Source organism: Mesocricetus auratus, unplaced genomic scaffold (genome assembly GCF_017639785.1).
Source record: "Mesocricetus auratus isolate SY011 unplaced genomic scaffold, BCM_Maur_2.0 Super-Scaffold_4256, whole genome shotgun sequence".
NCBI lineage: Eukaryota > Metazoa > Chordata > Mammalia > Rodentia > Cricetidae > Mesocricetus > Mesocricetus auratus.
In genome coordinates, this window is record NW_024429182.1 from 72,280,846 (window position 1) to 72,305,505 (window position 24,660).

The following is a 24,660-nucleotide window of genomic DNA, read 5'->3' on the forward strand; positions in this document are numbered from 1 at the left end:
GCCAACCTGATCTATAGAGTAAGTTCTATAGATCTAGGCCAGTCAAAGATACGTAGTGAGAACCTGTTTAAAAAAAGACCAGTCTGGGCTATAGCAAGACCATCTAAAAACAGTAATAGAGACAATACACCACAAAAGATCAGGAGAAAGAACACAATACATAAGTGTATACAAATATTTTCAAAAGGGGAAAGTGCTCATGAAACGAGTGGAAGGCTTGCTGCTCCCTGGGTCTGTGAATGGGCACTGGCTCTTCTAGCTGAGGAGCCTAGCAGGAGCTAGTGGAGAGGCCAGCTGTCCCGGCCAGCTCTCTACAGGGTTAGCTTCAATCCAGGCTTGTTTTAAGATGGAGTCTCACTATGTCGTCCTTGCTGGCTTGGAACTTGCTGGGCTCAAATTCTGCCTGCCACTGCCTCTCAGGAGCTGAGACTAATGGTGCTCACCAGGCTTTTGGGCTCCAGGCAAGCACCTGGGACAGTTTTGGATTTCCATTTTCCTCCAAATCCACTCCAGAGGGCTCCTTACCATTGCCCCAACACCTTGAGGCGCACTTTCCCAGACTCACCAGATCAGTTACAAGTGGTGACTTTCTGTTTATTGCTCAAAAACAAGAACTCAGAAGCAAATAAAGGTGGAGAGTGTGGGAGGGGAGACACAGGGAAGGGATGGGACTCGGCCCACCCCTCCCTCCACCCTTCTCTTCTCACCCGTAGAGGCCCAGCAGCAGTAGGCATCTGGGGTAGGGAGTCTTCATGGCCATGGGGACAGTAGAGCTGGGAACAGTTCTTGAGTGGGGCCCCAGGCTGGAGGGGCCCCAGGAATTGCAAGGGGCCGAGTTCCCTTCCCTGGGTCCAGAAGTCAGTAGGATGGGGGTGGAAGGCCCCTTGTTTGGCAACTAAGAAGAGGCGGCTTTGGGCAGCAGGATGCTGGTTTACTGTAGGGTCTCCAGGGCCAAAGCCCCCTCATGGGATGGGAAGACTATTTACACAGCAGGCGGGGAGGGGAGCCAGAGACCAGGTCCTATGCTCCTCACTGCCCAGAATGAGGAGAGAATGGGGAGGTCCTGGATCCTGCAGACTGAGACTTGGGGTTCAGATGGAAACTTCATACTCCCTTGTATCCTGAAGATAGACAGAGCAAATAAACTGGAGTGAGCAGGAGGTGAAGAGACACCACAAGTAGGAGGAAGACATATTTGAGCTGAGTCTGGTGGTACCAACCTGGGAGTCTAGCTACTAGGGAAATGGAAGCAAGAAGATCACAATTCAAGGCAGGCCTGAGCTACAGAAGTAGTTCAAGGTCAGGCTGGGCAATGTAAACCCTTTTTCAAATCAGAGAGGACTGGGAGCCAGGCATGATGATGCCCACCTTTAATCCCAGCACTTGGAGGTAGAAGCAGATGGGGTAGGCGGGATTGAGGCCAGCCTGGTCTACATAGAAAGACCCTTGTCTCAGAATAAAAAGAGAGTCAGACACTAGAGATGCCATCCGATGTCTAGAGCTTGCCAACTGTGTAAAAGGCACTGTTTAATCTCTAGTACCACACTCTCTCAAAAGACCATGTTATTTTGAGACAAGGTCTTGCTATATAGCCCTGGCTGTCCTGGAACTCCTTAGGTAGACCACCCTCAAACTCAGAGATCTGCCTGCCTCTGCCTCTAAATTAAAATAGTTGAGCCATCACACCCAGCAAGACCTTCGTATTTAAATTAATATAGAGGGCCTGGAGATATGGTTCAGCAGTTAAGAGCACTGGCTGCTCTTCCAGAGGTCCTAGGTTGAATTTATAGCACTCACATGGTGGATTACAACTGTCTTAACTCCTGTTCCAGGGCATCTGATGCCCTCTCCAGTCTCTGAGGGCATTTCACGTACTTGGTATACTGACATGGCGGCAAGCAAACACCCATACACATAAAACAATTTTAATTCTGGTTTTGTTTTTTGAGACAGGGTTTCTCCGTGTAGCTCTGGTTGTCTTGGAACTCACTCTAATAGACCAGGCTGGCCTTGAACTCACATAGATCCACATGCCTTCGCCTCCTAAGTGCTGATATTAAATGTGTGTGCCATCACTACCCAGCTACAATTTTTAAATTTTTAGAAAATGTTTTTTTTCTTAGTAATTATTTCCAGTCAGATGTGGTAGTCCACATTTTAATCCCAGCACCCAGGGCACAGAGGCAGGCAGATCTCTGAGAGTTCCAGGCCAGCCAGGGCTATATAGTGAGACCCTGTCTCAAGAGAGAGAGCGAGGAGAGAGCCAGCAAGAGAGAGAGAGAGAGAGAGAGAGAGAGAGAGAGAGAGAGAGAGAGAGAGAGAGAGAGAGAGAGAGAGAGAGAGTTTTCCCTGGGTTGACTCTAGCTACTATATATGTTTGGTTGTTTGATTTATCCTAAAGTATCATAGGATGACAAAGATATGACTTTCTGAAATGTCTTGAACAATCTGAAGATTTGGAGATTGGGTCTAAGTGCCCACTATGGATTTGAGCTGTATCCTATGGATGGGCTCTGGTCCTCCAGTTAACTACAGTCCTTACCATGCCCTGTTGTCCACACACAGCTTTCTTTGACCGCCATCACTACTTTTGTAGGCAACTGGTTTGCAATTCCCAAGAGAGACCACGGACAGTTTGGGAGAGGATCACAAAGTCCTGGGGGGGAAACTGAGAGATGCAGCATTCCAAGGGGAGGGGAGGGACTCACCCCAGCTTCATACAGTGGGTTGCTGAAGTCTGACTCCACGGTGATGGGACTGTAGGAGTGGGAACCAGAAAAGCCAAAGAGCGATTTTCCTTGCAGCCTGGAAAAGGGAGGGGACAGAGGGCTTACCATGTGTGAGTCCTTGAATCCCCTTACCTGATTCTCACACCAGGTATGACACCTGCCCTTGCCAACAGTCAAAAGTAGGGCACTTACTTGGTGTAGTATATGTAAACACCACTGCCGAGGACAATAACCAAGCCTAGGGGCAACAGGATGGCCAAAGCGAGATTCCCACCTTCCAGCTGCCGGGACGGGTCTGTAGTCTGGGTCACTGGGGAGGGAGGAAGGGTAGCAAGTGAGACAAGGCTGGACCCACTCCTGGGCTCTCCCAGCCTCCTGCCCTGGGCCCTGAACCCTTGGCCTCACCCCCTGGGGTCTGGCCTCCTGCCCCCAGCCTTGACCTTGCCCTCCCAACCTGGCCAGGCCTGGTCTTCACCTGCACCCTCACTGACCTTCCAGTTTTCGGTTGTCCAGGAGCTCCTCATAGGCCACTGCAGGGAGAGGAGGGGGAGGGGGACGGGGTCTGAGCCAGAGAGGGAAGGAGACTGGGGAGAGAGCCGAAGCCGGGTGGGGCTGGGTGCACAGCCTGGTTTTCTACCCTCTGTTAGATCTGAACTTGTCTTTCCCTGCTGTGGAGAGGCCATGGGGACTGATGGGCCAGGGTCTGTCCTCCTCCAAACCACTAAAGGTTCAAGGTTCCTGGAGAGTCTGAGCCAACCAGTTTCACAATTTCTCACTGATGGCAAAACCGAGGCCTTTGCAGAGAGGGCAAGGGGCTCCTAAACCAAGGCGCTCACTACATCCCTCCATAAGTATGGGACATCAGATCTCCCCAGGCTTTCCAGGCACACCCGTGAGGATGAGAGCCCGCAGTGTAGGGCACTCAGCAGGGTCAGTAATTGGTCTTGAATATTCTACCCAACTTTTCTAGCTCAGTCACTCCCCAGATACTGATAATGCCCCTTCTGCCCTGTCTGCCCAGGCACCTTTGCAGAGTGGGGGCTGGCTGGTCCACTGGGAAGGGTGACCGGGTACACAGGTGATGGTGACCTCGCCGATGAGCTCAAAGCCCTCATAGCAGAAGAAGCGCAGAGATTCGCCCGCTTGGTAGTGATGCTTGTACAGTGTCTGGTAACCATTCTCTGGAACACCAGGGTTCAGGCACGGCTCGTACTTTACTGCAAGGAGCACCCCAGCCATGTGCCGGCTTAGAAACTGCCCAGGGCCAGTCTGGGTTCCCCGGTCTCCCCTTCCTGGGGTGTCCCCCAAACTTACAGGCGCACTTGGGGACTCGATCACTCCACTTGGGCGTGCCCGTGTCCCGGCTGTAGCAGGTGAGCACAGCTGCTCCCTCTAGGCTGTACCCTGGCAGACAGCGATACTGGACATGGGAGCCGACAGGAAAACCGGCATCCGAGGCAGTCCGGTGGCCATTGGTGATCTCACCGGGGTCAGCACAGGTCATGACTGGGGATAGAAGGGAAAGGTTAGGGCAAGTGAGGGCCTTGGGAGATTGGCTCGAAACAGGGCTTATGCAGGTCTGAAGCCTTCAGCTATCTCCTCAGAACAGCCTCAACCTTCTCCTGCCCGTTCCTTAGATGGACAAAGTGTGAGTCACAAACACTTCAGAGTCAATGGATTTGCCAAATGTGATGGTGCAATGTCTATAATTCCACCACTTTGGGACTAAAGGAAGCTCCAAATCTGCCAGGGCTACAGTTCCAGAACAGATACCCTGACCTATATAATGAGATCCCCCCTCCCCTCGAACTTGGCCCCTGTCTTTGGGTACAATTCAAAATATTTCATTATTATATGAGAGCACATGAACTGAAACCCAGCACTGTCCCTGTTGTGGCGGATCAGGGAGCTGGTGTCTCAAGAGAGAGTGGCTCTTGTGTCCCCATACGTGTTTGTGCCTAGTGTACTTTGCTCACACATACGGCCTGCACTTTTATCCCCAGTGCTGCCATAGAAGGTCATAATCAGGGTCTCTGTGAGTGGGTGTCACGTGTGTTCACGTGGGTGCATGCAGAGGCCCGGGTTGATGGTGTCTTCTATTACTCTAGACTTACATCCTGAAACAGGGCCTCTTGCTGAGCCTGGAGCTCACTTATCCAGCTGAACTTGCTAGCCAGTGAGCTCCAGTGATCTTCCACACCCCCACCACTGGGGGTTACAGGCATGTGTGCCTCCACACCTGATTTTCTTGTGGGTTGGGGACCGGGCTCAAGTCCTGATGGGTGTGAGGCATCCGAGTTATCTCTCCAGCTCCATGGCCTTTGATGCCTATAAACCTGTGCTAGGCAGCCTGATAGATATTTAATCCTGATTATCCCAAGAGATCAGTGTCACTGCCGTCTCTCTTGTGGCCCAGAGCTTGGGACGCAGCCAAGCTGGAACCTGCAGCATCATAGCCATGGAGCATTGGATAGATCCTGAGACTTGAGTCTCAACTCAGCATCAGACTCAGGTGTAGCCAGCCTTGCTAGACAACCTGACTGCTTGGCCCGCTCCTCAGGCCCATTATTCAGTGAATCCTCCCAGGAATGAGGTGCTATATCAGTTCCTTGTTTCCAGCCAAAATCTGGCTTTCTGAAATTCCTCCCCACCAACCCCACCATTGTTTCCTTCCCCGGGGCCATTTGCAAGAACTACAATGATAGCAACACACCTTTAATCCCAGCACTGAGGCAGAAGCAGTGGGATCTCCGATCAAGTTCCAGGACAGCCGGGGCTACACAGAGAAACCCCGCCTCAAAACAAACAAACAAACAAACAAGCTGGGGAAAAAGAAAAAGAACTAAAACCAATCGTGTCAGTTTCTACAAATTTAAGAAATAAGGTGCTATTTCTTTCTGCTGTTCATGTTTTTGTTTTTTGAGATGGGTTTTGCTAATAATCAGCCCTGGCTGGCCTTAAACACACGGGAGCACTCTGCTTCAGCCTGCGGAGTGCTGAGGGCTCCACCACATCTGGATCCGCCTTTTTTTTTTAAAGTCTGTTTTACTTGTTTTGTCTACCGAGTAAGTACTTTGCCACTGAGCTACACCCTCAGTCCTTGTGCTTTTCAGACAGGGTTAGCTTTGAACTCATGATTATTCTGCTTCAGCTTTCCAAGTGCTGGGATTACAAGTGTGTGCCACTGTACCCACCTTTTAAAAAAGATAAATAAACAAAGCCTCCAAGCTCCTTTAAATATCATACAAAAAAAATAAACACTCCTCTGAAGTAAATCTGTCTCCTTCCTGGGTGAATGAAGCCATAATCTTGCTACCAAGCTGCCTCATGCTCAGAGCTGTGACTTAACTGTTAACATGTACCAGGCACTGTGGGAAAAGCTGGTCCTGCACTGTACAATCCCCTACTCCTATGCATTCACTGGAGACCCAAAGCTCAGAGACTCCAAGTACTTCATGCTGGTCGCCCCCTGTTTACCACTGTGTAACACGCCTAGTTGCTTGCTGTCTCTCTCCCTTCCAGGGTTGAGACTCATCAGGGTAGGGACGAGTGAGGAACTGGTCCTATACCCAGCACCGTGCTTCAGTGACTGCATTAAAACAGATCGAGCCCACTGACAGCGTCAGCTTTGGGGGAACTGAGAGTTTGGGGGTGCGTAGGAGAGAGCTAAGAGTTGATGGGGGAGAGCCCAGGAGCAACTGGTAAAACCTAGTAGGGGTGAGACTCAACCCTGGCAGGGGTGGAATGAGGCATGGCCTTGGGCGCTGATGAAAAGTTGACTGAGCGCAGGTTAAAGGGAAGAAAGCTGTCTGAACTAAAGCCTAACGGCAGGACACGGGCGTGCGTGGCGTGCGTGCGTGCGTGCGTGAACTGGGTGGGGCCGAAAGAACACAGGGGCTCAGGGAGAAAGGGTGACATCCAGGAGGGACAGGAAAGGGCAGAGTCAGAGACGAAGGACAGGCTTAGAGGTGGGGCCCTACTCACTCTTTTGGCAAGCAGGTGGAGCCGCGCTCCAGGACAGGTCCCATTGGCAAGTGAGAATGTCTGATCCCAGCAGTTCGTAGCCAGGCTCGCACTGGTAGGTGAGCACTGTGCCCCGGATAAGGTCCCCGTGGGATGCCGTCCTCCAGCCCCACTCAGGAGGCGGCAGCTCCGGGCATGTATCGTTCCTCGGGACCTCTGCAGTGAAGATGGGGTGGCCTTTCAACCTCAGGGGGGCTCGCTCTGGTGGCCCCTCCATGCTAGACCCCTCACCATCCAGAGCCCTCGCCTTCCATCCATACCTTTGAAATGTAATACGAAGCCCTGGCCTAGACCCGGATTTGGGGGCCCGGGAGGTGCCTGAAACTGTAGAGTGAGATCTGGTCCGGAGGAGAGGAGACGGCGGCGTGGCTGAGGTCCCCGCAGCTGGGCCAGGACTCGAGCGCTGGGACCGTCCCCATCGAACAGTGTTAGCATATCCCCTTCACGAACATTCAAGCTGCAGCGGGGTGGGGGAGGGGGTGGTCAGAAAATTAGGCGAACTATATGACTAGCCTATCTCATTCGGTTCTGTCCAACGCCCAACTCGCTCATTCTTAACAGCCCGGCCCTGAATTCCTCTCTCTCAGTTTTGACAAGTTTAGGGTTCCCTCCAGGTTCCAGAAGTGGGTTAGCTCCTCCCCTTCCTGCTCCTAATCTTCAACCCTGCACAGTATTAGCTCCATTCCACTCTCCAGCCTCTTTTCCATCCTCATGGCGCCCAAACCCAGCTTTGATCAATCATAGACCATCGTCCTTCGACAATCTCTCCAATGCTGGGCTCCGCCTGAGTATCTGCTTTGGGTCCATGCCCACGCTCCTTCTCTCTCTCTCTCTCTCTCTCTCTCTCTCTCTCTCTCTCTCTCTCTCTCTCTCTCTCCTCCCTCCCTCCCTCCCTCCCTCCCTCCCTCCCTCCCTCCCTCCCTCCCTCCCTCCCTCCCTCCCTCTCTCTCTCTCTCTCTCTCTCTCTCTCTCCCCACGCACGTGAGGGACTCCTACCAAATCAGCTCACTGACCTCCACCCCCTGACTTGGTACTAGCATTAAGGCACCAACTGGGGCCTGGGCCGTCTCTTTGCTCAAGAAGTCCCCCCCCCACAAACATGAGTGAGGGGTATAGCTCAGTGGTACAGCATTTGACCGCTGAAACCCCCAGCCCTGCAGCAGCCCTTGAAGATGGCTGTTTTCTCCAAGGAACTTGAACCCGAGTCTCCCACCTCTGTCCCGAGCTCACTTGATGTCCTCTTTCAGAACACCAATGTACCCACAGAGTTCTGTGTGAACTCAGGAGAGCCAGTTGGGCTCAGAATCCAGGCTAGTGCCCTGTCTAGGATACCCGATAGAGCCCGCACCCATCACACAAGTCATGTGGCCCAAACATACATTTCAACTTGGAGCAAGATGCGCTTCTCTTCCTGGACATGCAGGCCCCAAACGCAGTCCTGGCCAGGGCTGTAGCTCTGGGGCCAGTCGGGAGAGAGGACCACACCAGCTGGCTCAGACAGCTCTCCTCCACACATGGCTAGGGAAGAGGTGTCAGGTTCAGAGAGCGCGTGAGCACGTGCTCTCCATTCACCACAGTCCCCATTGCTCTCAGTGGTGTGCACTAGACCACCTCATCAGGATTGTTGGTGTGAAGGTTTCTTGTCACATCTAGACTTTACTACAATTGTTTTAAGCCCTGCCCTTAGTTAACCCCGCCCACTTTCCAGCTTCCTCACCCAATCCAGACACAAACCAACTCTAGTTCTAGCTCTAGAAGTCTTTTAGGTCTGACCCTGAACAATTCATAATAGGCCCAGCAATTACTTCCCCAAGAATGTAACTCTGAAGGGGCAGAGCTTTGCCAGGCTTTGGGTTTCTCTTTTGTTTCTTAAACTATTACTTTCCAATGTTTCATTATTTATTTATTTATTTTTATCTTTTGGTATTTTGCCTGTAGGTATGTCTGTGTGAGGGTGTTGGTTCCTGGGGTTACAGACAGTTATGAGCTGCTATGTGGGTGCTGAGAATTGAACCTGGGTCTCTCTGGAAGAGCAGTCAGTGCTCTTAACCTCTGAGCCATCTCTCCAGCCTGCTTCATGTTAGATCTCCTTCACAATTACCTTCTTGAGGTCCCACCTTCCGGGGAAGTCTGTAGGCTGAAGGACTCTGGGATATAGGAGACTTACCCTTACAGGCTGGCTCTGTGTCATTCCAGTGGGGTTCTGTGGGATCCACACATTCGATGGCATTGGGGGGCCCCGGTGGCTCCAGAGCATATCCTGGGAGGCACGAGAAGGTGGCCAGTGCCCCTGGGCGGTACTCAGGGTCTGTTGTAGTCACATTGCCATGTGCCAGGAAAGGAGCAAAGCAGCGATCCTCCTCAAAGGCTAGAAAAGAGTTGGTCACAAAACTAAGCATTAGGAGAGGCCTCAGGGGTCTCGTGTTGGGCACTTAGGTTGGGTGTTGCTTGGCCATACACAGGCTTTTTGTTTTGTTTTGTTTTGTTTTGTTTTTGAGACAGGGTTTCTCTGTGTAGCTTTGGAGCCTGTTCTGGAACTCACTCTGTAGACCAGTCTGGCCTCGAACTCACAGAGATCCACCCGCCTCTGCCTCCCAAGTGCTGGGATTAAAAGCATGTGCCACTACTGCCCAGCTCACATGGGCTTTTTAAATTTGTTTTGGTATCTTGAGATGATGGTCTTACTGTATAGCTTGGGCTGACTTTGAATTTGAGCTCTTCCTGCCCCAGCCTTCCAAATGGTGGGATCATGCACCTGTGCCAATAGTACCAACCAGCATTTTACAGATAAGGACATCTGCAGACAAAAAGCCACGAGCCCAGGGTCACCTAGGAGGCAACTACAGATCCAGAGCTACAACCCTGAAGGGTTAGTTCCTATCCACAGACATTTCAATTTGGAACCAGCAAGGGACCTGGGGAGGGTGTTTCTGGAGAACTGGCTTGCGTAGGTGTGTTCTAGCCTCAGAAATAACAGTTGGATTCTGATCATCCTCACTGTTGCTAGAATCCAAAACTGCAGCTAGTGCAGAGCTGCTCAACTTTTACTGAGGGCCAAATCAAAACATTTCTAGAGCGTTTTATTTCCTGTCCACCTGATTGTGTCTCATCTACAAAACCACCTCTGATGCAGGAGAGGACCTGAAGCTCACGGCACAACAGTGGCCCACCTGGAGAGGCAAACTGGGATCCTTATGAAAAGCAGAGAGTTCTTTAGCACTTTCAGAACTCATCATGTGCTGTGTTTTTGCAGATTCACTATTATATTTTCTATTACTTAACCTAAAGAGGTATCTGTGCAAATCCTGTCCCCCCATCAAGGCCCAGTGGCAATCCCACTTATTTGTGACCCATCCAAATCATACCCTTCTAATCTCTGAGCATTTCCCTTCCGTTGCCCTCCCCCCTCCACTCCCTGGCTCCCCTGGAACTCACTTTGTAGACTAGGTTGACCTTGAACTCAGAGATCCGACTGTCTCTGCCTCCTGAGTGCTGGGATTAAAGGCATGCACCCCCCCTGCCTGCTGGTCTATTGCATCTTGTTATTGTTTTTATAAATACTCATCCATGCTGTTTCTCAAATGCATCATTGCCCCTGAGCTACCCTCCCCCTTCCTCTCTCTAGTCATCTGCTTAACCTCCATCCTGGAAGACCACACTGACTGCCTCTTCTCCCATGATCACTGATTCCTTTTGACCTGTCCAACATCCATTCTTTTTTCTTCTGGTCACAGCTTCCCTATTTTCATTAGGTGGAACATGCCTTCCCTACTTCTAGTCCATGAGGCTTAGTTGGAACCAAGCAGTGACAGTCATGCCATGCAGACCTGCCAATCATAATACTCCCTGACTTGATCGAACTTAATCAAGTCAATGAGAACCTTTTCTGGAATTGTTGCCAAAGCTCTCATGAGCGTTTCCTTTCTGTGATTGTGTTAAGGTGATAGTCTGTGAGTCTGTAGTTAGATTCACCACATTGGGAGGGCCTGCTTGGGAATGACGTCACTGCCCAGTAAAGAACTGAGAGACAGGTAATTGTCCATCTGGCTGTAAACTGGATTCAGCCATATCTGAAACTTGATCATAGGAAACTACTTGGAATGAGACAGTGTCCCTGTGAAGGGATCCCTGTCAGGTGTCAGGGACCACACAGAGATGAGCATGGAGGGAGTATGTGCTTGTGACTATTCCTAGTGTGAGGAAGGGGAAATGGTGTGGGGGTTGGGCACAGTCAGGAAATGATGCTATTACCTTCAAATCGGAGGCTGAGCAGCAGGGGATTGGCTGGTGTCTCTGAAAGCAGTTCTACGTAGAGGGATTGGGCATCACTGATGAGACCACGCTCCGGGACATCATCCATGTCAGAGTCATAAATCACAGGGGACAGGGGACTTCCCCCCGAGCGTACCATCAGCCTGGGGTGGACAGAAGGGTGGTAGCTGCATTTCTCCCTTGGAAGCTGCCCTCCTGCCTGCTTATCTTTAAGCTGCTATTATCAAACACTAACCCATACCATGCACTTTTTCAAGTCCCAACACATTTCATCTTGTTTGATCTTTACAAGGACTCTTGAGTCAGACACTATTATTACCCCTCATTTATAGATGAGGCTACAGAGGCACAGAAAGACTGGGCGCTCAGCCTGAGAGCACACTCCAAAGCAACAAAGGACACTGAGAAAGATGATAGCACACACTTTTATAGCGCTTGTCATGTGCTAGGCACCACTTCAATTACTTTACATATCTTGATGCATTCATTAATTAAGCATTTGGGAGGGTGCTATTTTCTCCATTCTACCAGTGAGAGAGAACTGAGGTGCAGTGAGGTACACTGACTCATCTAAGGTTGCATCGCTGCAGTCTCTGAGGTTGACACAAGGATCCGTCCAGTGTCACCTGACTCTCTCCTGAAGACTCCCAGCTTTCTCAAGGCGGGGACCTCTAGCCCAGAGTCCAGACCCTCACCGGTCATTGTCCTCGTCCAGGGAGACTCTCTCAAAGTGCAGGTGTAGCCGGCGCCCCTCAGCAGCTTCAATGACCCAGCGGCAGGTAAGGTTGGGCCCTGCAGCTCCCCCAGGCTCAGGGGAGACAATGCGACCCAGTGTGGCATTGTGGATGGTGCCCCCACAAGATGCTGTGGGCAGAGAAAGAGCGGGAAGGCCTCAGCCCTTTCTCAGGCTCAACTCTAGAGCCTGGTAGCTGCTGGCCAGGGGTGGCCTCTGCCCCATGGATTTAGCAGAGGGACACACACCTTTGCAAGCTGCTGTCTAGTCTGAAATAGAACCCTATGCATGGAGATGCTGCTAAAATGAAGCCTCCTGAGAGGTAGGTACCTCGAGACAGGAAGTCTTGAAGGTAGGAATCCCTAGACTCTAAATATTTTATGCCTGGTAGAGGTGTTGCAGAATGAAGACTTAAGGACAAAAATTTGCCAACCAGGAACCCTAAACATGACTCATTAGAGTGGAGGAGCCCCAAATATAGGGCATCTAGAGTGGTAACAGGATGGCAACACAAACTGGGGTTTCCCAAGATGACCCCAGAAAAGGCTGGAGATCCCCTGAGGATGGAGACCCTCTTAGTAGAGATCTCTGGGAAGACACTTCGACAGGGGCCCTGCATCTAGAAAGTTCTTCAATATGGTTTCTCCCCAAAGATGGATATTCCCCAGCTCAGTTCTCCTCCCCCAGAACAGAAGCGTGCATGAGACTTACCTATGCAGCTAGGGGGTTCACCAGTCCAGGCTGGCCGTGTACCATTGAGGCAGATGAGGGTCTCCTCACCCTGCAGCTGGTACCCTGAGTCACAGTGGAAGGTGGCAGTGCCCCCAGGATGCAGGTCCGTCACACTCACATCTCCATGGGCTGGCCGGGGTGGAAAGCCACAGCTCAGAAGGTATGCTGGACAAGGAAGAGGAAGAGGGGCTGTTGTCTCACAGTAGTTTCTCATACCCATGCCTTGGTGCTTCTGCAAACCCCTCCATCTCTACTCCCAGGGAGCAAATGGACTCAATGCTGGGTGCACGCTGCAAAAAACAAACTCCTTACAGTGGCTCCCTGCTCCAGGAAGAGGCAACATCAGCAGTGCTCATCTGTGGTCTTCGTAATTTACCTGCTTTGGTCTGTTTTTTATAGACAAATGTTACTTTAGAACCCAATCTTATTGGCTGTGTGACCTTAAGCAAATCAATTGACCACCCTGAATTCTATCAGCACGAATATCAAATGGTATCTGCAGAGATGGCTCAACTTCCTAGTCAGTTTACATAGTTTGAGAGGTAGGCAGAGAAAAAGTGCATGACCCACTTTCTAGGGGTGATGCTGAGGCTTATGAAATGGCCTGTGCTGTTTTCTTTCACAAACTTTCTTGTATGGAGGCGCAGTCAGCTTTCAGCCAGGCCAGCCACAAGAAACTGCTTTAGGAATATTGCGTTAAGACTTACTACCCAGTGCCCCTGACTAACCCCAGCAGAGATGGAATGCTCTTGTCTCTTGCGCTGAGAACTGTGTAACTTCCCTTTCTGCAGCAACTTCCTTGTACCTCAAAAATTAGGGCAACAATGGCTTGTTCATACACACCCAAGTCATTTTGCCCTCTAGTAATCATTCCCTGGTGTGTTTCCCTCTACACATTCTTCACAGTTGTCTTGCTTATATTGTTTCTCAAAGCCACTTAAAGCGATTTTTGGGGGGAGGGTTGGTTTAGTTTTGAAACAAGGTCTTGTTGTGTAGCCCAGAATAGCTTAAATTTCTCAGTCCTCCTGCCTCAGACTTCAGAAAACTGCACCACTGTGCTGGGTTTCTGAGGCTGTGTCTTAGAGGTGCAGGCCAGCTCTACTCAGCAGAAGGCTTTGCCTTCCCTGACTCTGGAGCCTTCGGCGATTCTGTCAGAGACATACCCTTTCCAACTCTAAAAGTCATCAAGCATTTATCTAGCTGGGCTATGGGGACAGACAGGAAGAAAAGAAACCCAAACAAACCCATAACTTGTCTTCCCATTGCCCCTAGACTACTAGGAGGAGCAGACGTAAAACAACCATCCAAAACACAGAACATTTGGTAAATGCCAGCCTTCTGTGGCCAACAGAGCCAACTCTGAATGATATTCTAGCCCCTTCTCCAGGTGCAGCCGAGTCCTTAAACTATTTACTCAGCTCCTGTGGCCAGAGTGTCCTACACAATAGTCTGTGTGACCCCTTACTATATCACACTCCCTCTTTTTTTCTGGTGATGGGATCAAATTCAGGATGGTATACATGATAGGCAACTGCTCCACCATGAACTAACTGTACCCCTAGCCCTTGTGATTTTTGTTTTTGTTTTGAGACAGGGACTGACTACATAGCCCTGGATAACCTGGGACTCTCTACAAAAACCAGGCTGATCTAGAATTCACAGAGACCCATCTGCCTCTGCCTCCTGAGTGCAGGAATTAAAGGCATGCACTACTGACACCTAGTTACCCTTTTTTTTTTTTTGAGAAAAAAATGTCACTATGTAATCTAGGCTAGCTCCCAACTCTTGTATCTCTTTCCGCAGTGTTCAGAGAGCTAGAATTATATGTATGCACCACTGCAGACAGACCACCTCCATTTTTTCCCCACACCTGTGCTTTTGCATGCAAGGCTTTCTGGTCTCTTTCTGATCTTTCAAAGAGTGTCTTAAGTACCATTCCTTCCAAAAAGCCTCCACGACTTTCCCTGCTCCCATAAGGTCTTGTTCTATTCTACACATGTAATTTTCCCATCACATTACTTATTTTCTGTTATCACTATGAAACTGAAGCAAGGCCTGAGCAGGTTGATCTCACACTGGAAAGGGGTGTCTCTCACCAATAGTAATAATTTATATCAGTAAGGATTGGCCTGGAATCTAAATAAAAACTTTAAAGGCAGGATGTAACTCATTTGGTAACATCTATCTCTGAATTAACCAGGCCTATAATCCCAGCACTGGGTAAAGAGGGGAGGTGCAGAAGTTTAAGGTTATACTTGCCTACATAGTGAGTTCCAGGCCAGCCTAGGTTACTCGAGACTCTGTCTCAAAACAAAACAGAACACGCAAAAGATTCCCCACCCAAGGGTACTCATGTCAGTCAACCCCCACCCTCATTTTAGGAATGAGTGTGGGGCAGGGACTTGGGCATCTGATTTCTGACTCTGCAATGAAGTTTCAGTTGCCTCAGAAAGCCATGTGACCTCAAATCTTTTCCCTCCTCTTGGAAATGGAGCTGACTTGGTCCTCTGTGTTACTGTGAGAAGCAGTAGCTGGGGGGAAGGACTGTGCATGGGCAAGCTTGCTGGACTGTGCTGGCTCCCTGGACATGAAGCCACAGCTAGAGCAGGTCGAGAAGGACTTACATAGTGCCTTTGTCCTAAAGATGCCTGCAGGAGCTGCAAATAAGGGAAGACCAAGGCAGGTAATGAAGGCCCCTTTAAGCAAAAGCCCTGCTCCCCTCAGTGTTCCACTTAGCCCGAGAGTCCTAGTTTTGGTGCCCTAGGGAAATGACTGCTTAAAGGAGCCTATAGTGAGTAGCTTTTTTATTTTTATTTTTTTCTCCCTCTGATGTCTAGTCCTTGGCATGCATGTTTTTGTCTCCAATAACCAGGTCCCTGGCACCAAGTACAAGACCCAGCTCACTGGTTTCTCCAGCAGGTCTGGTGGTAGGAGCTTCTACCTAGAACACTTTTCTCTCAGAGCATGAGGAAGAGATATCTGCTTCAACCTGGATAAGATGCACAAGGGATCTGGGAAGAAGGAGGAAGTACATGAAACCAAGTGACAATGGCTTCTGTCTCTGAAGAGCGCATGGAAGCACCTTGGAGAAGACAGCAATGTCTGGAATGGAGACATTGGCTGAGTCCTTTAACTCATGTATGTGTATGAGTGCTAGAAAATGCATGTGCACTGTGAGAGGTCTCACACACACAAACACACACACAAACACACACACACAGGATAGCATAGATACATATGGAGCTCGTCTGCGTGTGGATGCACAAAACACTAGCCCTTCCTGCCCTGGAAGTCAGGAGTTGCCAAAACTGCAAACCTAAGATCATCACTTTTCTACTGTGCTGTTTCAACTATCTGTTTCTCACCTGCAGGGACCCTGAACTCCCCAGTGACACCCTGCCTGCCTCCCGGTGTGGCCTTTCCATTCACCCTTCCTTTACCGCTGTCTCAGCTTTGGCTGTGGTGGCGCTGGCTGACATTTCTGAGTTTACTGTGCTCCAGACACTGTTTTAGATGCTCTGCAGGTACTAACTCATTTGATCTTCCTAGTCATATCTCACAGTAAGTACTATAACTGCTGTTTTCCAGAGCCTTGAGACACAGAAAGGTGAAAGAAACTATACCAGGTCTCACAGTGCAGACAGTTCCACCTCCCTTTCTAAGGGTCACATTCTCTCATTCTCCTCTCTCTGGGACTCAGAATGCACTTTTCCATCCATTAGACAGTTGCTTCTTTCTCCCTACCCCTCCCTGCCAACTCATTCTGTAGGTCTCTCTTAGTCGTCACCTCCTCCTCGAAGCCATGCCAATTTTCCTTAGAAAACACTTGGTCCCTTTTCATGCCTGCTCCCCTTGCCTGAGTCTTCATAGTCTTTATCTCTGACACAACTTATGTTTCCCATTACTTATGTTTCTCCCCAGATCCTTGGCCCCTTAAAGACAGACTTAATATCAACCTTATTCATTCTTTCCCCCAAGGCTAACACAGAGCCTGGTATGAAGCAGGTACTCAGTAAAAATTCATTGAACCAAATAAATGAATTGCTGCTTGGAGTCATTCATACCCATTTATGGATCCAGGAGTTTGTGAGAAAAACATACATGCATGCCTTTTGAGGGTCCTGCCCACATAGGGTCCCAAGCAGGTTTTCTCAGGACCCTGAGTTAGAAGGACCCTGGAGGTGTCTTCTCTATCTGATGTGGCTCTTGCTCCTCTAGTGGCACGTTGACTTCTTACCCTGATAGTGAATCCTGAAGCCATTGCCCCTTGGGACCCGAGGACTCTGGAAGTGCAGGAGCAGCCGGTTCGTTGGGCTTCGAAGGACCTGTCCTTCTCCCAGCATGGAGGAATTGGCCAGGAGTCTGGGGGCTAGGCCTGGGGATCCCCCACCGGCCAGCACCAGGAGCTCCTCCTCCTGAGACAGGTTGAGTGTCTGCACCTAAAGAAACCAGATACAAGCAGGCCAGGGCAAGTTAGTGGAGGAGGGGTTAGAATGACCACCTAAGCCCCGCCCTCTGGTAAACCACCCCTGTTACAGAGCTCTAGAAGAGTTTCTGAGATCATCTAACTCTGAAAACAGGTTCACCGGCTCCCTGGCCAGACTCAGGCACACTCAATGGGCACAAAAGGAAATTACCTGAATCTCAATGCCATAGCCAGGGTAGACATGGATGCTGTAGGTGCAATCTAGGAGTTCCATAGAGCGGCTGGCAGTGCTCCCCAAGTCTGGAGACTCCACAAACCCTTCCCCCTCAGAGATGTTGTTATTGCACAGAACTAAAGAGAGATAAGAGAGTTGGACTGAGAGGTCCTGCATGCTTGCCCTCCCAGCCAAGCATCTTCAGTGGTAACCTGTACCGCCCCCCCCCCAATCCTTATCCAATGCTCCCTTTCCACCTCCACTGAGACTTTCCTTCCCCAACTACAGTACGGATGGAAGCCCACAGATGAGCCCATATACATTAATGTTGGCCTTTGTCATTACTAACCAGAAGCCCCTCTCCTCCGCCTACCTAAAGCCCCTTCTCCCACAGGGTCCAAGCAGCTTTTCCCCCCGTCCATCCCCACGTGGGTGCTTCCATGTCCTGTCCATCACCTCACCTGGGCTAGTGACAGTAGTGGTGACAGTTGTTGTGGTGATGATGGTGGTGGTGGTTTCCTCATCTCCTCCCTCGGGTCTGAGGGGTGGGACTGGGGAGGCGGGGCCAGGCGGGGGAGGGGCTGTAGTTCCAGGGGGCGGGGTCAGCAGCTCTGGCGCGGTGGGGCCTGTCCCCCTGACCCCCTTAGGGGTGACAGCTGTCGTCAGAGGCCCTGTCCCTGGCTCAGTGGCACGTGGCAGGGAGGGCGCTGCAAGAGTCTGGCCGGCTGGAGGGGTGGCTAGTGTGGGGTCTGGGTCAGAGCCTGAGATAGTTTGAGGGTAGTCAGAGAGCAGGAGCAGGAAATTGGCCCATGGGGGTGGGGAACAGCTTAGAGTGAAACAGAAACCCCAAAGCCTCCCCACAAGGCACAGGCCCCCATTTTCTCCTTACCCACCCAGGCTCCCACCATTCTCTCAAGATTTTTCAGCCAAAGCTCCCTTTCTTTTTCCACCAGCTTCACAGCCCCCTTGAGCCTCTCCCCACCCCCAGATCTGGCTCTCTCTCCTCCCTTCCTCTCTTCTATGTCTTGTTCTCTCTGGAGCTTTTCTCTGCTTAGTACTCTTATTGTTCTCTGGTTTTATGATGCCAGATCAACTGCTAGTTGTATGTCACTCTTTTTGTGACCCTGGTTCTCTGAACTCACATATCTCTATACCGAATTGACGCTGTCTCAGGATCTGTCTAGGGACGGTTTGACTCTTTCTTCTCCTGCCTGCCCCTGAATCTCATTGGTTTCCTAGGCGTCTTTCTCTGAACTCTCTGTACCTGCCTCTGTCTGGCCAGCACTCCATCTCCCAGAGGCATAGCCTCTCCTTCTACTTTTATGTCCCTTTGGGGGCCTCACCCGGCAAGAGGCCAATCTCTGGGCCCTTCCGCAGCAAAGCTCCATGGAGCAGCTCAGCCAGGTCCTCAGAGGCTGCTGTGGGAGTCTCACTTCCGGGCTCTGGCACCATCTCGTCCTCCTTCAGGGGCAGACCTAGGAGGTGAAGTCCCATGAGTCCCTCCATCCCTCTAGACCCCTTCCTTCCCTGGAGAGGTATTTCCCAGAGCACTTCTTAGCATGCTGACACTCAGAGGGTCTTCAGTGGAGCTGAGAGCCAAGATCAGAGGAGAGGCTCCGATCTGCCTTCTTACAGTCCCTGCTCCTGGTCTCTGGGCCTTCAGCGAGAGCCTTAGGTACTACTAACCCTGGACAGCTCTAGCAGGATGTGAGGAGCTGGGCCTTTGGAACTGCTTTCCATTCCTCCCCAGAGAAGCATTCCTCGGAACCCCAGAACTCCGAGGAGAGTCTGATAGCACCTCCCAGACCTTCCTTCCTTCTGCCAGCTTTCTCTGGGTTTCTGCCTCTGCGGGCTCTCTCTCTCTCTCTCTCTCTCTCTCTCTCTCTCTCTCTCTCTCTCTCTCTCTGCAGTCTCTGCTGCTTTCTCTAGAGTCGGGTTGGGGATCAGAGTGGAGTCAAGGATTGAGTATCGCTGCTTGTGTTCATCTATCTTTGTCCATATGTCCAAGAACATTTGTGTGTGCAGCGCCTGGCATCTATCCCAGCACCTCTGTCTCCCACCCAGGTACCCTGCCTGCTTCTACCGCCTCCGCAGAAGCTCTTCTTCCTGGATTTAACCCCTAAGAGACAACTAAGAGCTCTCCTTATTCATTTCCACGTCTCCTTAATATTAGGAGTTCAAGGGCTCCATGTACCAGCCAGAAAGCCTTGACTTGCCCCTTTCCAGTCAACTGTGCCCCTCCCCTCCCCCACAAGCTCGGAAGACTCAATATGTTCAGAGAAAGGTGGAGGACCCCCCCAGGGCCTTCCCAGGGCCCATCCCCACATGTCCTTACCCTCAATCCAGGAACAGCTCAGCAGAATTAGGAACAACAGCTGGGAAGGCGGTGGGTGCTGGGCCTTGGGAGTCCCCATGGCGACTCACCCTAATCTCTCTCCTCTGTAGCTCTTCTGAATAATCTAGTTGTCACTTTCCCTCTGCGTCCTTTTATCTTTCCCTTTAATTTTGCTTTCCTGCTAAGGGTCAGCAAAGGAAGACAATTTCTCTCCCTTTAGGATGGAGGAGCAGAATTGGCCTAGGGGTTGCTTGGAGTTCGCCCCCTTTAGCTCAATCTTTATCCTTGGCTCTCCGATCTATGGCAAAGGGGGGCGCGGCTCCCGCTGCGGGGGGTGGGGCCGAGAGGGCCGAAGGTTATCCCCTTGTTCTGGCGCTTGGGTCCATCAGGATGGATAGATAGCCAGCCGGGGGGAAGTGGGAAGGAAAGGCAGCTTCCGGGGGCCCAGGGTGGGCTTGAGGATTCAGAGAGTCCTTACGGGGTTCTACCGGGGCTTGGCGGGGAGAGGAAGAGGGAAGGGGTTGCGGAACCAGGGAAGCCGAAGCTCGGCCACTGGAGCTGCAGGAGGGAGAAGCTGAGAAAGGTGTCAAGCCCACGTCAGATCCTGGGGACGGACGAAGGGAGGGGCCTGGGATTTATTCGCCGATGAGGGAGGAGGAGGAAGTGCAGATGGAGGAAGGAGGGATCCCGAGCGAGGACCGTAATCTGCACTCCAAGGCCCCTCCGGGAGCGAAAGAAAACTCTAGTCCCAGCAGTAATTAGGCTGTCTCTCGGCGCCATTCCAGCACATCTGGAATCTGCACCTGACCTTCCCAGGGAGCCGAGGGTGGGCGCGAAGCTTGGTTCGCGCCTTCCTGGCCTAGCTATCCAGTGTGTCCTCTGTCCACACCCGGACCTCGCCGAGGGCCTTCACTGTGCCCTTTATAGAAACTCAGGTGGGATGGGCTCGCCCCTCCCCAAGGGAAAAGGGGAGTCTCCACGCTTGTGGGGAGTCTGAGGGGTACGGGTTGAGGCCCCTCCTCCTGCACACGACCTGACAGCGGCCCAGCGGCTGCCACCCGCGAACTCCTGGCTCTGCCACGCAGCGAGCGGGCGCCCTTTCAGCACCACGGCGGGCGGACAGCTCCCCGGCCCCGCCTGCGTGGGCGGGCCTTGAGTCCCGTGATTGGCTGAAGCGGCTTTCGCGATCCCGCGTCCCGCTTCGTGCTGGCTTTGGCGAAGCCCAGCCAGGGGGAAGGGGAGTCACGGGCCGACCTCTCCAGGGACCCTCAGGCCCACGGTCCAAGTCGCAGTCGGGGAGCACCGGCCTCGCGCGCGGGTCAGGGTCAGCGTTCTCGCCCCGCCCCCGAGCCTGCCCCGCCCTTCTTTTCGCATTGCGGGGCGGCTGGAGGTTGGCACTGTGCCCCTGTACCCCACGTGGCGCTAGGTCCCGGCTGGGGTGGGAGTCTAGAGAGGCAAATCTAGAGAAAGTCTCCCCTCCCCCCAGGGCTGGGCTGCGGCTGCCTCTGGGAGGGGTCGTGGGGTAGCTAAGCAGAGAGGGCTGCGGGAAGAAGTGACGTCAGGGTGAGTGGGCGCCCAGGAAGGGGTGTGTAGGAGGCCGGGAACCAGAGAGGACGGACCCGAGCAGGTCGAGGGAGAAGACAGGACAAGGAGAGAGGAAAGAGGAAGGAGTCAGAAGCCGCTGCAGAGAGGGACTGCAGGCCAGATGGATTAGGGACTGCTGTCGTCAGGGGAAGCTAGAAGAAAAACAAGGGCTGGATAGGGAAAGGGGGCAGGAGAGCAGTGGAGGAAGGAGAAACGAGCGGAGCGGGAGTGGGAGACAGGGTTGAGAGAGATAGAGGCAGATAGAGACTGCGGGAAGGAGAAAGAAGAGAGGGGTCATAGAAAGGACTAGAGCGAGCTCAGAGTGAAGACAGTCAAATAGAGCAAGAAAAGGAAGAGGGGGAGAGGACGAGCTAGGGGGAAGACAGGGAAACGTCTGTTGAGGGGCCTGCAGGAGGGCAGAGGGAACAGGAGTGGGATGTGGAAGGGCAGGAACCAGGAAGCTGCCATCGAGGGGACAGCTGGAGAACTGGGGGGGCCCGGGATCTGGGGTCCGGAAGATGCAGCAGGCCTCTTGGCCAGGGCCTCTTTGACTATCATGTTTCCATGGCCACTGCCCCTAGGCTCCTCAACTCTTACTGTGCTTCTAGGAGCCCTCACTTCTCTGTTCCTTTGGTACTGCTACCGCCTGGGCTCCCAAGACATGCAGGCCCTGGGTGCTGGGACCCGTGCTGGAGGTGTTAGTGGTGGGCCTGATGTATGCTCTCAGGCTGGCCCAAGAGGCTCTGGAGATCCTGGGGAAGGACCCAGGGCCGAGGGTCTAGTGAGCCGGCGACTTCGGGCCTACGCTAGGCGCTACTCCTGGGCTGGGATGGGCAGAGTGAGGCGGGCAGCTCATGGAGGCTCTGGCCAAGCAGGAGGGACAGGGGTCCTGGGCATTCAGCGCCCAGGCCTACTTTTCCTACCAGACCTGCCTTCGTCCCCCTTTGTGCCTCGTGATGCCCAGAGGCATGATGTGGAGCTCCTACAGAGCAGCTTCCCCGCCATTTTGCGGGACTTTGGGGCTGTGAGCTGGGACTTCTCAGGGACTACCCCTCTGCCTCGGGGCTGGTCCCCACCTCTGGCCCCTGGGTGCTACCAGCTCCTGCTGTACCAAGCAGGCCGGTGCCAGCCCAGCAACTGCCGGCGGTGCCCAGGAGCCTATCGCGCGCTGAGGGGGCTGCGGAGCTTCATGAGTGCTAACACCTTCGGCAATGCTGGTTTTTCCGTTCTCCTGCCCGGGGCGCGGCTGGAGGGCCGCTGTGGACCCACCAATGCCCGGGTTAGATGCCATCTGGGTGAGTATGTCCTATCCACACACCCTTGCCTCCGCGTGTCCCGCTTCCCCACCCTTTATTCTGCACTAAGGTTCCCATCATGCCTTTCTTCTCAGAATCTTCCCTAAGCGGGCATCCTGAATTCCACTTCCATACAAGCTGTCCAGTCAGTGGCGACTTGCAGTGTGCTCCGCATTGCCTCTCTCTCTTCCCTCACCCCCCTTTTCTTTTAGTTGAAAAGAAAGCCTCACTGTACGTGGTCACTGTTACTTGCCCTGAAGAGAAAATACTCAGAAAACCAAATTTAAATTGTAAAGAGAAAACCTTGAGGAAGGCATGGTGGTGCATGCCTGTAATCTCAGATCCTGGGAGACTGAGGCTAGAGGATCCCAGTTTGAGGCAAGCCTCGGTTTGACCTTAGTTAGTCAGTTGGTTTGTTTTAGGGAGTATAGTGAGATACCCTAGCCCCTCCCACCCCTAATTTGTTTCTTGAGACAGGGAGTTTCACTATGTAGTCCTGGCTGGCCTGGAACTCTAAATAGAGACCAACTGGCCCCAAACTAACAAAGATCTTCCTCCACCTACCTCCTGAGTGCTGGGATTGAAGGTGTGCACCATTATATTTGGCTTACTTTATTATGCTTCTTCAATGGAAAGTAACAATGTTAGTGGGATGTTAACACCCACCTGGCATTTTTATTTCTAACATTTTAAACATTGAAAGAAAACCAGAAAAGAAGCAAATGTTATGGCTGTTATTCTATGCCACAACTTTGACTCACCCTGAATCTTCTGTGCTGTCAGCTGGCTATCTTATACTTTGGGGCACAATTGCCTCAGAATCAAGTTCAGATCCCCCCCCCCCGCACGCATGAAGGCTTTCTGACTGCTCCTGCAGATATACAATGCACAGGTTAGACTGGTTAGACTTGTAACCTCAGTGAGGTTGAGAATAGTACTGTCTTAAGGACTTCCCAGTGCTACCTTCTGGAGTGTCGTTTGCCATCAGAGTTGCTCCGTTTTCTCAGCACACTTGACCGAGGTCCTGGGGTCAGGCTGGAGCCAATGGTTATACCTCATGGGAGAAGTTCCCAGCACATAGTAGGTTCTGGAACTGGACTGACCGAAAGTCCAGGAGGAGACTGCTTAGGGGAGCTCTTCTCCAAATGTCTCACAGTAGCATTTGCAGTCTTAGTATCCTTCAGATAGGACTGTGTTGTGAATGCCCCCGTCACCTTTGAGAGGACCACAGAACCTGGCCTGTAAGGCCCTCTGAGTGGGTAGGCTCTTGTATACCCATCTCTCCTCATAGGCCTGAAGATCCCCCCTGGCTGCGAGCTGGTTGTTGGTGGTGAACCTCAGTGCTGGGCTGAAGGGCACTGTCTCCTGGTGGATGACTCCTTCCTGCACACAGTGGCTCATAATGGTAACGGATTCATGTTTGGCTGGGTTGGGGCTGAGGGACCACAGAGCTGAGGAGTTCCAGCCAACTTTGACTGAGTGGTACCATTTTGGTGCTGCACAGCCTTGGGCAAACCACAGCTTCCCCAATCTCCAATCACCTGAGGGGCATCTGCCTTCCTTACCAGGTGACTGTGTATGATGTGGCTATCAAAGGCACAGGACTATGAGCGAGACTGTCTGCTCCTGTCCAAGTCTATCGGCACAGGACTATGAGCGAGACTGTCTGCTCCTGTCCAACTCTTGCCTTGGGACCTCAGGCATTTACTTAACCTTACGTCTCAGTTGGCATAAAATGTGCCCATTTTAGGCACATAGAGTTATCAATAAGAAGGGTTAGGACAATACCAGGTATGGTGACACTCACCTATGAACTCAGCACCTGCACTCAGGAGACTGAACCAGGAGGATGGTGAGTTCAAGGGCTGGGCTACATGATGAGACCCTGCCTTATATGAACAACTAAAATACTGCCTCGGGCCTGGCCTGCTTTCCTCAGTGCCTGGCGTGAATGCCTTGGCAGAAAAGTACTTGGTATCAGCTGCTGTCTCCATCCCTATGTGCCCTAGGATCCCCTGAAGATGGGCCTCGAGTGGTCTTCATTGTGGACCTCTGGCACCCCAACGTGGCTGGGGCTGAACGCCAAGCTCTGGACTTTGTCTTCGCACCGGACCCTTGAAAGATGTTGCTCCCTTCTGGCACCTGAGCTGGAGTGATGCTGCACCCAGGACCCTTGAGTGGTGGTCAGGGCTTCCTTTCCACTGGGGGGGGCAGGAGGGTGTGCTGACGCCGTCAGCACTGAAATACAAATTCTGAATCCTCTCCTACCTCCTGACTCCTTCCTTCCCAAGTTACCAGTCCCATGTTAGAGCTCAGG

At 52.1% G+C, this 24,660-nt stretch overlaps 2 protein-coding genes across 4 annotated transcripts; one reads left to right on the forward strand and one right to left on the reverse strand.

Annotated features, from left to right (window-relative positions):
• Positions 1–573: 573 nt before the first annotated feature.
• Positions 574–20,122, reverse strand: Sez6l2 (seizure related 6 homolog like 2). 2 transcript variants are annotated; one of them, XM_005064381.4, is made up of 18 exons: positions 19,465–20,122; positions 18,473–18,604; positions 17,591–17,890; positions 17,127–17,266; positions 16,727–16,928; positions 12,469–12,654; positions 11,720–11,888; positions 11,004–11,167; positions 8,920–9,120; positions 8,132–8,270; positions 7,013–7,209; positions 6,714–6,908; positions 4,044–4,235; positions 3,755–3,946; positions 3,221–3,259; positions 2,922–3,039; positions 2,709–2,805; positions 574–1,121 (listed from the first exon to the last, which is right to left on the reverse strand). In XM_005064381.4, exons 1-18 carry the CDS (start codon positions 19,541–19,543, stop codon positions 1,092–1,094), a joined length of 2,772 nt encoding a protein of 923 aa, XP_005064438.1. In that variant the 5' UTR covers positions 19,544–20,122; the 3' UTR covers positions 574–1,091. The 2 variants fall into 2 exon arrangements, with proteins under 2 accessions (XP_005064438.1, XP_005064439.1); XM_005064382.4 differs by lacking the exon at positions 3,221–3,259.
• A 55-nt stretch (positions 20,123–20,177) lies between these two features.
• On the forward strand, positions 20,178–24,610 carry Asphd1 (aspartate beta-hydroxylase domain containing 1). 2 transcript variants are annotated; one of them, XM_040754219.1, is made up of 4 exons: positions 20,178–20,399; positions 22,167–22,343; positions 23,635–23,748; positions 24,353–24,610. In XM_040754219.1, the coding sequence occupies exons 2-4, from the start codon at positions 22,238–22,240 to the stop codon at positions 24,460–24,462; spliced, it is 330 nt and encodes a 109-aa protein (XP_040610153.1). In that variant the 5' UTR covers positions 20,178–20,399; positions 22,167–22,237; the 3' UTR covers positions 24,463–24,610. The 2 variants fall into 2 exon arrangements, with proteins under 2 accessions (XP_040610153.1, XP_005064445.1); XM_005064388.4 differs by lacking the exon at positions 20,178–20,399 and having other exon boundaries at positions 20,641–22,343.
• Positions 24,611–24,660: the final 50 nt, after the last annotated feature.